Raw genomic sequence first — 11,483 nt, forward strand, 5'->3', positions numbered from 1 at the left:
CTGCAGGCAAAGAGAATGATTGGAATCTAGAAAGAGTAATGATTAGAAAAAAATCAAGTGGTCAGTTTACTTCCTGCTAACATGTATGTGTGGCTCCATCAACATTTTCCTCCTCCAATACCCCAAAAAAATGAAAAGGAATAAATGTGCGTACTATTTTTAACAATTAATTTGGTGCACTTATAATTAATGATGTTTAAAAAAGGGGCAAGGAGCTAAGTGTGATATTTTGTAAAGCATCAAAAACACTTGCTAACTTTACTTATCACAAATGTCTAAAAAAAAATTGTTACGTTTTTTTTGGTGGCTGCTTGTCCTGCCCTTTGCCTTTAGCACTGTCATGTTGGCGTGCTCTGTTGGACCGTCTTGGTGGTGATGAGACTGGCGTGATATTTGGAGTAGTCGTACCAGAACTGCTGGTTGTTTGCTGTTGGTGCATGCATCTGAGTGTTTCATTCAGGTTAGTGAGGGTGGCATTGAGTTCACGTGTAGCAGCATTTTGATTGTCTACTATTCTGAATAAGCTTTCATTAATCTTTTGACTGTTTTGAAAAATGCTCATATAACTTTGCTGTTGTCTGTGCTGTTCTTCCATTAGTCTGTGCTGTTCTTCCATTAGTCTGTGCTGTTCTTCCATTATGCGCTGTAAGTTGCCCATGACCTGTGTAATGTCTGTACGCATGAGTTCCATGGTATTGCCTATTCTGGTTGTTTGCTCATTTTGTCGACTCAGATTTCTGGAGATTCTTCTGAGGTGAGATGGTAGGCTTGCAAACATTTGTGTCTGCTTACGCAGGCAATCTTCATTAGTGGCCTGCTGTCTAGCCCAAATAGTCCAAAACACCTGATCAGGGCCTTGTGTTCCTGGTGTTGTTGGGCTGTGTTGTGGTGGGGGTGGTGTGCTTTGTTGTGGTGGTGTACTCACAGGTGCTGGGGGGCTCATTCCTTGCATTAATGGCTGCATTTCTAAGATGTTTGTCTCCTCCATGTCACTGTGTTGGTGTTGTTGCGGAGGGATGCTGTTCCCAGGACTCGAAGCTGAAATGTTAAACATATCTCTGTTAGCTATCCATATGGTTGTGAAATGAAAAAAAAAACACTTCACATGGAACACATGTCATTCACTGTTGCTTTAAACTATTCTGCCTAGCAACATCATCACTCATAGCTTAAATACATACATATGCCTGCTTGTGGCAAATGTGTCTGGTTACTTAATTGTGAAAGCAAACACTTTAGTTTTATTGTAGCTCACACATACTCCAGCATAAAAAAACATTGTAATACATAATGTGTTACCTTATAGCTTTGTTCAAACAAACATAGTAATGTTTTTGTAGGTATTTTGCAATGTTACCTTAAGCACACATTAGATTTTTGGAAAAACAAACTTACTTTTTACAAACAAACCAACATGCTTTTTTGTTGCAGCATCTTACACCCAATGTCATACTGTATGACTCAAGTAGACATGCATATCTTTACTGGATGTGGACAAGGCCATTTAGTTTGGATTCCATTTCAGCTTTTACTTACTGCGGTAAGTATTTTTGTTTTGGATGTGTTTGGACTTAATGCGGTTATAACTGATTATGATTATGTTCTGACATTTTACACTTTTTTTCCAGTTTGATACTCACAATCAAGATGAGGGGAGTGTGGATGACGTCTTGGAGGTGTGTCCAAAATTTGGAGTGGGGGGACAGAACATACGGACGATAATCTTCGTGGCGGGGTAGCCTGCTGTGTTTGTGGCGGGACAGACGACCTTGCTTTCTTTTCGGCCACAGGTTTCTTGTGGTGATGTCTAACAGAAGAGCCACTTCTGCTGCTCCATACTTCTTTTGATGGACCTTTTAATGAAAGTGCAATTTTGTTATGCCCATTCCTTTACAAGCATACCCTATACTACAATGGACACTTTACCTGCTTCCGCAGCGTCATCATCATCAGATGTGTTAGGATTTACTGGCCGACGAGTAGTACTGCTTTTTTCCGACACTGTATAAAATGAGATATATTCATAAATCATGCTATTGTGTATACATCCACCCATTATGCTTATAAACATTTATACCTTTAGAAATGCTTGGTTTTTATTTTAAAAAAACATAAGGACCAGAAATACCAAAAAAAATAATTAAAAATTTAAAAATATGCACTATGGCAACATCAAGACAGGCAAACATGTACAGGACACTGACATAGGCCACAAGTTAAAGGAATTGGGTTTTTTTTTTTAAAAACAAACAAATTAATTTTGAATTGTTTTTAAAAATAATACAGATGCAATATCTAATTGGCTCTGTGATGTGGCACTCCAAATACACATGACCACTATATGACCACACAAAAAACGCAGCAAATGTTAAGATTTTAAAAAATGCAGTATGGTGTCACGGAACAAATACAAGCAAAAAAAATTTATTTTTAAAACTTATATTAAAAAAAACCCCTTCTGTAAAGATGACATTACACATGTAAGTGGTTTACAAACCACTTTCCAGTACTCCAGCCTCTAACATGACAACGACTTATTTTAATTCAAAAAAACATGGATCACATATATAAAACATAGTCATATTTTTTTAAGAAAAAAACGCCCAAAAGGAAAACATTATTGCAGGACAAATCAGAGACACAAGTCCAAACTACACATGCTAAATATCTGTGTGAAAAACACATGACATACAATAAAGTAAGATGTTACATTGGCTTTTAGCTAACACATGACCCAAAACAATGTATTTGCAAACACACACTTGAAGATGGGAGTAATATGCAACGTCACATGACACAGATTACAAAATACAACTTATAAAAAACATGCTCACCATTCTTCCTTGGCCTATCTGAATCCAGGACATGGGTTGCAGAGACAACTTCAGGAGGTATGACACTCCGCATGGGCTCCTCATACTCCAGATATCTTGCAATATAGGGCTGCCCACCACCGGTTTGCCGAGCCGACTTGGCCTCCTTGGCCATTTTGGACTTGACACGTCGCTTTATGTCATAGTACCGTTTGCGGCATGTGTCCTCCGTCCGCTTGACCACCCCCTCACTATTGACAGCAGCAACTACTTTCGCCCACAACACCGTCTTCCTCCGTGTTGGCACCTTGGCGGAGTCAGGCCCAAATAGCTGCCTCTGATACTTCATCAGCTCACGCACCAATGCCACATTTTCAGCAAAACTAAACTTAACATTCCGCCCAGTCTTAGTAGTGGTGCGTGGCTGTGGAGCACTCTGACTGTCACTGTCACTTGAGGCTGCTGCAGCAACCTCACCCACCTCCTCCACCTCACTAACCTCACTAACACTCACCTCCTCCACCTGACCGACCTCCTCCCCCTCACTCACACCCTCCACCTCTGAGTCACACATAATTGTGTGTCTAAACAGTTAACACAGGGGAAAAAAAGACAAAAAACACACTCCTCCACTACCACTACACAACTCACACACACACACACACACACACACACACACACACACACAAACACTGACAAGGGACTATAAAGAAAAATAACTTGGACTAAAAATGAGATAAAACCACAAAATACAAGACAACAAGAATGACAAGACGACTTTCAAACACAATACCACACTCAGAAATCGCTACCAACACTCCTCTTCAAACCACAAAATCACCTACCTCCACAGCACAACCTCCCTCCTCCTCACCACTAACTAAACCCACGAGGTGCGGATGGTTTGGGGCGTATTTATATGGTTGCGCACAGACACTCCTACCTTCTGAAACACAACCAATCACGAACGGGGATGAAAATCAAAACTGAAAGTGAAAATGCGGCCGCGGGAAAAAAAAACCCTGCCGCGTTTAACTTAGTGAAAAAAACAGCAAATCCAACAAAAACACGTACGCAAACGACAATGACGGCCGTAAATGTGGCAAAAAAAACCGACTGGCATCGACATCGGAAAACACGAAAACAATAAACTCGACTGCTTCGTAACTTTGCGTATATGGGCCCTCATTCCGAGTCGTTCGCTCTGTAATTTTCTTCGCATCGCAGTGAAATTCCGCTTAGTACGCATGCGCAATATTCGCACTGCGACTGCCCCAAGTAATTTTACAATGAAGATAGTATTTTTAATCACGGCTTTTTCTTCGCTCTGGCGAACGTAGTGTGATTGACAGGAAATGGGTGTTACTGGGCGGAAACACGGCGTTTTCGGGGCGTGTGGATAAAAACGCTACCGTTTCCGGAAAAAACGCAGGAGTGGCCGGAGAAACGGGGGAGTGTCTGGGCGAACGCTGGGTGTGTTTATGACGTCAAACCAGGAACGACAAGCACTGAACTGAACGCAGATGCCGAGTAAGTCTGAAGCTACTCTGAAACTGCTAAGTAGTTTGTAATCGCAATATTGCGAATACATCGGTCGCAATTTTAAGAAGCTAAGATACACTCCCAGTAGGCGTAGGCTTAGCGTGAGCAACTCTGCTAAATTCGCCTTGCGAGCGATCAACTCGGAATGAGGGCCATGGATTCAAAAAGTTGCATGAAAAAATGCACCCGATACAAAACGAGTTTAAACACTACACAAACCGACTCAAACACGAATATTAGTAAATATTGCCCCATGTATTTGCACGGGAGACCTGCCCTGCTTTTAACAAATGCTGCAACCACTGCAACTAGCTCAACAACTTTGCAAAGTGTTGCAGATCCAGGCATACCCTGCACACAGTGAGCCACATGATACACAGGGAGAAAGACAAATGCATAAAGTCTTTCACGTGGGCACGGAGTCCACAGCACACACCCTTGACACCATATATTGTGAAAGCATAGATTTTATTGCAAAACAAGGAGAGATTTTCACTGACCTATGTGATAAAAATAGTGGTAATACATTAAAGATTAAAATCGACACCGGAGCCAAATGCAACGTAATGTCCAGGACTCTGCTGTACCAAACCAGCCTGCAGCATACTTGCCGACATTCTGGCTGCTCTCTGCGGGAGAGAGCAGCCAGGTCGGCTCAGCAGGGGGGCAGGGGAGGGCTGTGACGTGGTGGAGGAGGTGGACCGAAGGTGGGACGGGGTGGAGCAGGGGCGGGACGGGGGAGGAGTTATCATTGCACATCCGTTAAGCCACGCCCCCGCTCTGTAATGCCGCGATCCCCGGCATTACACTGCAGGGGGCGTGGCTATGATGACGCGATTCAGCAAGAATCGCGTCATCAACTGCCCGGACCGCCCACTTTACACATTAAGTGGGCGGACGGGCAGGGGGACCCCTGATTCCGGGAGACTTGCCTGCTCTTCCGGGGGGCCGGGAGGGTCACCCGATTTTCGGGAGCCTCCCGGTCATTCAGGGAGAGTAGGCAAGTATGGCCTGCAGGCAACAATAGACTTCACAGACACTGTAAACTTAGTGACATATGGGAGTCATATTATTAAGATCATAGGCACCGCCACCATCAAATACATGTGTACACTGTTGCTTTTCCACATTGTTGATAGTGACGTTAGAGTGACCATTGCTTGGACTGCCTGACAGCATGCGCCTTGGGTTGATACATCTGTGGACTGAAGTACACATGATACAGAAAGACACCCTAAAGTTCTGTAACTTTAAGGATTTATTCACTTGTGACACCATCGGCAAACTAACTGTCATCTACCACATGTGCTTCGATAAATCCGTTACCTCTACAGTGTGGGCACCCCGGCAGGTTCCAAACACTATAATGGACAAAGATCTAGCTGAGTTGGAGCACATGACCGCGCTTGGGGCCTAATTCAGACCTGATCACTCACAAGCGATTTTAGCACTGCTGCGATCTGATAGTTGCTGCCTACAGGGGGAGTGTATTTTAGCTGTGCAAGTTTGCGAACTCATGTGTAGCAGAGCTGTACAAACAGAGTTTGTGCAGTCTCTGTGCAGCCCAGGACTTACTCAGCCGCTGTGATCACATCAGCCTGTCCGGGACCAGAATTTACATCAGGAACCCTCCCTGCTTATGCATGGACACACCTGCGTTTTTCCAGACACTCCCTGAAAACAATCAGTTGACACCCACAAATGCCTTCTTCCTGTCAATCTCCTTGCGATCGCCCATGCGCACGGATCCATCGCACAAACCCATCGCTGAGCGGCGATCCGCTTCGTACCCGTGCGACGTGCCTGTGCATTGCGGTGCATACGCATTTGCAGTTTGTGCCTGATCACCCGCTGTGCGAAAACGCACGGCAGCGATCAGGTCTGAATTACCCCCTTGGTGTCATAACTCCTATCGAAGATCTGTAATGGTGGCTGCCATAAAAAAAGATGGGACTGTCAAAATCTGCATAGACCCCATGCATGCACCTCAATTAAGCGAAACTAAGACCCCATCACCCATTGAGAACTGTAGAACAAATCATTGCTGACATGCCAGAAGCCAAGGTCATCAGCACATTAGATGCCAAATCTGGGTTTTGTCAAATCCCATTGGACAAAGAATTGTCACTCCTCACTGCTTTTATGACACCAGCTGGGAGATATGCTTTCTTACGCATGCCATACGGCCTGACTATGGTGTTTCAACGGTGTATGGAACAATTATTTGAGTGTCTCCACCAGGTATTGGAAAGAATATAAGCAATCAACTTAAAGGTCAACCCAGATAAGTACAGATTCAGAGTGGCTGAAGATCCATACGTGGGTCACCTCGTCACTGCACCCCTGTGACAACTTCTGCACCAAGATACAGAGGGATTCAGATTGATGTACCGTCGACCGAGATGCCGGCTGTCAATATACTGACAGCAGCATCCTGGGCCGCCAGTGTGCTGCCAGCAGGGCGAGCGCAAAGAGTCCCCTTGCAGGCTCACTGCGCTCACCATGCTGCAATCATGCTGCGCTCGCCACGCTGCACTTCCCACAGGATTTATTCCCACTCTATGGGTTTTGTGGACACCCACAAGCGGGAATAGTCCTGTAGTGCCGGTATTACAGCTGGCGGCATTACCGGCTGTCAGGATTCCAACAGAGTGGTGTTGGTTGGAACCGCACCATGCCGTGGTGTCGAGTTTGAAATGCATGCTCGCCAGCCCTCCTGTTTTGCAATATTTTAATCTACACTTACCACTGGTGATCTCTGCGGACACCTCACAGCACGGGCTGGGTGCAGTCTGCCTGTCATGCACCAGGAAACAGGGCTCCAGGGGCATCGGGACTTACCCATCCGGTCCTTGTGGCGGGGTCTTTCCGGGAGCGGGGCGGGCTGCTGGCGGCGGGCGCTGGGGCTTGCAGGCTGTTAGGAACTCACAGGAACAGGCATCTGGGCTGAGCTGATTGCGGGAGTGTTTCGGCATTGGTACATGGGCATCTTGGATTTTGGTTATGTGACTGGGGAGGCCAATCAGCTGCTCTGGGGGCTGTGGGTGGTCTCAGGCCAATCAGCATTGATCAGCAGGCATTAAACTGGTCAGTCTTGGCTGTGCAGGTGTCAGTGCAACATCTCTGCTCACACTGAAGCAGTGTGGCAACTCTGTGCTCTTCATCCTTGCTTCTGCAGCATCCACAGTGTTTTCTGCAATCGATAACCGGCCAGTGCTTTCTCAGTCACAGTTGTCTGACCATTCTAGTGATACAAGCCCAGTCTCCCTGCAGCATCAGCCAACTCAGCTTGTCTACCTCAGCGAATGCACCACAGACTGCCTAAAACTCTCACTGCTCGAGATCTCCACAGTTACCAACCCTCCCGGAGTGATTCTTTCAACCGGATCATGGTAGTGACTTCCCGAGGGTTCATTCTTCTGGATAACCCACTCTGTCTTACACCTGCTGGACAGGGTGATTTTCCTTGTTTGAATAAACCTATGGAAAAATCTATTATTCATCCTGTTCAACTCTTGTTTAAAGAAACAGTCCAGCCAGCTTCTAAAAAGCCTGAACCGGATACACACTGAATCGGATCTGACACTGCTCAAAAAGAATAGACCAATTGCTTTTCATTCCAGGGCACTGACGGAAATAGAATCCCATTGCACATAGATCAGGAAAAGAGCTGCTGGTGTTTGTGTATGCTTTCAAAAAATTGCATGACTTCATCTACGGTTGGCCAATCACTATCGAAACTCAACACCAACTGCTCATCACCATCATGAGAAAGCCCCTGCACAATGCATCTGTTCATATTTAAAGGATAATGCTCAAATTACAAAGGTACCACCTAGATGTTGTCTACAAGCATGGCAAATAAATGTTTGTGGCTGATGCTCTCTCCAGAGCATTCCTCTGTCATTCTGCACCTCTACAGGTTGACTATGACTGTACTGTGATGACTGTGCAAATCCTGTCCTCTGTCCACATAGAGGAGCTGCAAAGCGACTCTCTGGCAGATGATTTGTGTCAATTCTCAGGTTGTCCTGCAAGGATGACGGCAGTCCTCCAAGGAACTTCCCCAAGACTTATGCCTGTTCATTGCCATGGGAGATGAGTTACAGTATTTCTGTCAGACGGGATCATCTTCAGAGGTCAGAGATTTGTTATACCCTACACCATACAAAAGTACTACACCAAGAAATTGCACCAAGGACACCCCAACCTGGAGGCCACAAAGCACAGGGCCAGGGAACTGCTGTATTGGTCCACCATGTTTGATGACATTGAGAGAGAGGTTTCTGTTTGTAGCCCATGGCAGCCCTTCATGTACACCAAGCAAAAGAGCCTCTGCATCAACATGACATCCTAGATCTTCCATGGTCCATCAATACTGCTGTTTTTGTATGAAGGGGTAAGGAGTACCTGGTTCTTGTAGACTCTTACTCAGGGTGGTTCGAGATCAATCATTTACCTACTCTTACCAGCACCACTGTCATTAACAAGCTCAAAGGACACTTTGCTACAAATGGAATACTATAGAAACTTATCACAGACAATGCTACACAGTTCATGAGCAGTGAGTTCAAAATGTTTGCTCGTACTTGGGATTCTACACCCACTGTATGGTCTACACATATCCTCACATATTTTTTCTCTTTTCACTTTCACTTCCTCCTGACCCCTGGCCAACATTGCTGTGTGTTCATATCATACAGCCCACCAAGAACCCTTGCAATCTGGTGGACCATTATGCAATAGATAACACCTATCCTTGTGTATCAATGACTATTTCCCTATAGATTGTAAGCTTGCGAGCAGGGCCTTCCTACTTCTATGACAAGTGCAACAGAATTTACTGCGCTAAGTAAGAAGCCGTTAATAAATAAATAAATAATACATCCAGCGCTTGGACCCACAGCTTCACAGCACTCTTTTTTACTTTTGTTATTTTAGAACTTGCCACAGGAAGTAGGGTGCCCCTGGTCTGGGCTCTCATTTCACTATCCTACACTTTTCAGGGAAGGACCAGGTTACATGGGACTGCGTATTGATGTCCTTCTTGGTGTCCGGCCCCTCCTTATGGACTGACCACCATATTGAATTAAAGTGAGGATTTTGTCCTTGCACAGCACACTGTCTGAAATCATTAGGCAACATGCCAAGGTGACAGACAGGGTGCACAACAAGTATAGGGTAATGGTTCCTTTACCTCATGTTCTCCTTTCTTTCTTTCCTTTGCTCTCTCCCTGTTTATACCATCCTCTTCTGTTTCTTGATCTATTTTCTTTCCTCTGCTTACCCATCCCTGCTTGTGAACCAGTCTTTCTCCACGTAGGGCTGGCATCAGAGTGCACATCGAAGACCACACGGGCAAGCAGTGGAGTCTGTCTTCAAATGCATTTACGGTGTGTAGATTGGATTTAACCAATTTGTATGAACAACAGTTTTTGTCTGTTTTCTAGTGTTTGGGAGCAAATGGTTGATTGTAACTTTCTCTCATCCATTACCAGATTTTCTTTCCAACCAGCCAGATCTGGCAGTTGATCTCCCAGATAATTGTATAGTCATGTGTATGCCCAGCTTTTGTCCTAAATTGAGATGCGCTTGAAATATATACAACTCTGCATTGCCCCTACTCACATAGGCTCATCTCTGCAAACATGATAAACTGGTGCACACTGAAATCTTAGTTACAACACAAGTGCAAATATTTGAGAAGCTGGATGTTGTTTCAGTTCAATCAATCAATAATGAGAACACAAAATCAAACAGCATACAGCAACCATAAGAACTATCTTAAGTAGTGGCCTGTACATGATAGCGCTTTCTCTTGTCACTTGTCCTCTACTTGGGCTCTTCTTTACACTGTCCAACAATAGTCAGCAAGCAAAGAAGCATTCCACCTACCCTGATATCTTTATCCCATTACTTAAATATCTTGGTGGAATCACTCACCATGCATTGCAGTTGTCAGGGAAGAAGACTCGGAATAGCCCATAGTTGCCTAAAGTTGCATATGCTAGGCTACAAAGCATGCACAATATAAACAATTGCCAAGCAAGACTTGCAAGCATCTCTGAATCAGCCTTAATGTATTAATGTGACCATAGGATTCTAAAATGTATGTATCTAACATGTATGTATCTTCTCTACTGACTACTAGAAACAAAAATCACACCCCAAATAAACTAATGCATTTCTCCACATACATTTGTGGTTTTAATCAGAAACGAATGAATTGAAAATTGATTTTGTCCTAGTATTTAAATCCTCTAACCCCACTCAGTGCATTAATAACTGTGTGCTGTGTCTCTCAAGAATTTAGATTTTTACTATAAAAAGTTTCATTCTTTTTTCTACTGTTCAACCAGCATATACAGCAAGTAAGAGAACATTAGCACACTGTACTTATATAAGAGATTGTCAAATTCTGATACAATAATTCATGTTTAAAAATGACTGTATCCCAAACACTAATTATCATTTTTATCTTATTTTATTAATTATATTTGAGAACACACAAATATAAAACAGGCCAACCTACAATTATTATTTTTTTTAAAAGAAACGTTTTCTCTTAAAGTGAAAATCTTAAATACACTGCAATTGTACCACTGCTTAGTTTTTTTTTTTTTTTTTTTATACAAATCACTCCAATAGAAAAACTAAACCATCACATCAAATTGGGAAGATATTATTTTATTGTACAGATGTGTCTTTTTATAGTGCCACTACAAATAGCGCCAGGTCCCAGGCGACTTGGCCGCGCCGAGCATATTTTTTGCTGAAAATATGCATATTATGCCCATAAATAACTAAGACAAAACTGCATTTCTAGCGTACACAGGGGGTAATTAAGAGTTGGTCGCAGCAGCAAATTTGTTAGCAGTTGGGAAAAACCATGTGCACTGCAGGGGGGGGCAGATATAACATGTGCAGAGAGAGTTAGATTTGGGTGGGTTATTTTGTTTCTGTGCAGGGTAAATACTGGCTGCTTTATTTCTACACTGCAATTTAGATTTCAGTTTGAACACACCACACCCAAATCTAACTCTCTCTGCACATGTTATATCTGCCTCCCCTGCAGTGCACATGGTTTTGCAAAATTAGCTAACAAATTTGCTGCTGCGATCAACTCTG

General features: G+C 43.8%; 1 protein-coding gene across 1 annotated transcript; it reads right to left on the reverse strand.

Annotated features, from left to right (window-relative positions):
- Nucleotides 1–267: 267 nt before the first annotated feature.
- On the reverse strand, nt 268–2,042 carry LOC135051096 (bromodomain-containing protein 4-like). Its single transcript, XM_063957268.1, has 3 exons — nt 1,927–2,042; nt 1,641–1,853; nt 268–1,038 (listed from the first exon to the last, which is right to left on the reverse strand). The coding sequence occupies exons 1-3, from the start codon at nt 2,030–2,032 to the stop codon at nt 290–292; spliced, it is 1,068 nt and encodes a 355-aa protein (XP_063813338.1). The 5' UTR covers nt 2,033–2,042; the 3' UTR covers nt 268–289.
- Between the last annotated feature and the right edge of the window lie 9,441 nt (nt 2,043–11,483).

The sequence above is a fragment of the Pseudophryne corroboree genome, chromosome 2 (assembly GCF_028390025.1).
Source record: "Pseudophryne corroboree isolate aPseCor3 chromosome 2, aPseCor3.hap2, whole genome shotgun sequence".
NCBI classification, from domain to species: domain Eukaryota; kingdom Metazoa; phylum Chordata; class Amphibia; order Anura; family Myobatrachidae; genus Pseudophryne; species Pseudophryne corroboree.

Bases quoted from the DNA above. Each gene is read 5' to 3' on its own strand.
- LOC135051096 (XM_063957268.1), bottom strand. From the start codon at position 2,032: ATGATTTATGAATATATCTCATTTTATACAGTGTCGGAAAAAAGCAGT. The intron at 1,854-1,926 runs GTAAAGTGTCCA...TTTCATTAAAAG, and splicing joins TGATGACGCTGCGGAAGCAG to GTCCATCAAAAGAAGTATGG. The intron at 1,039-1,640 runs GTGAGTATCAAA...TTAACATTTCAG, and splicing joins ACACTCCCCTCATCTTGATT to CTTCGAGTCCTGGGAACAGC.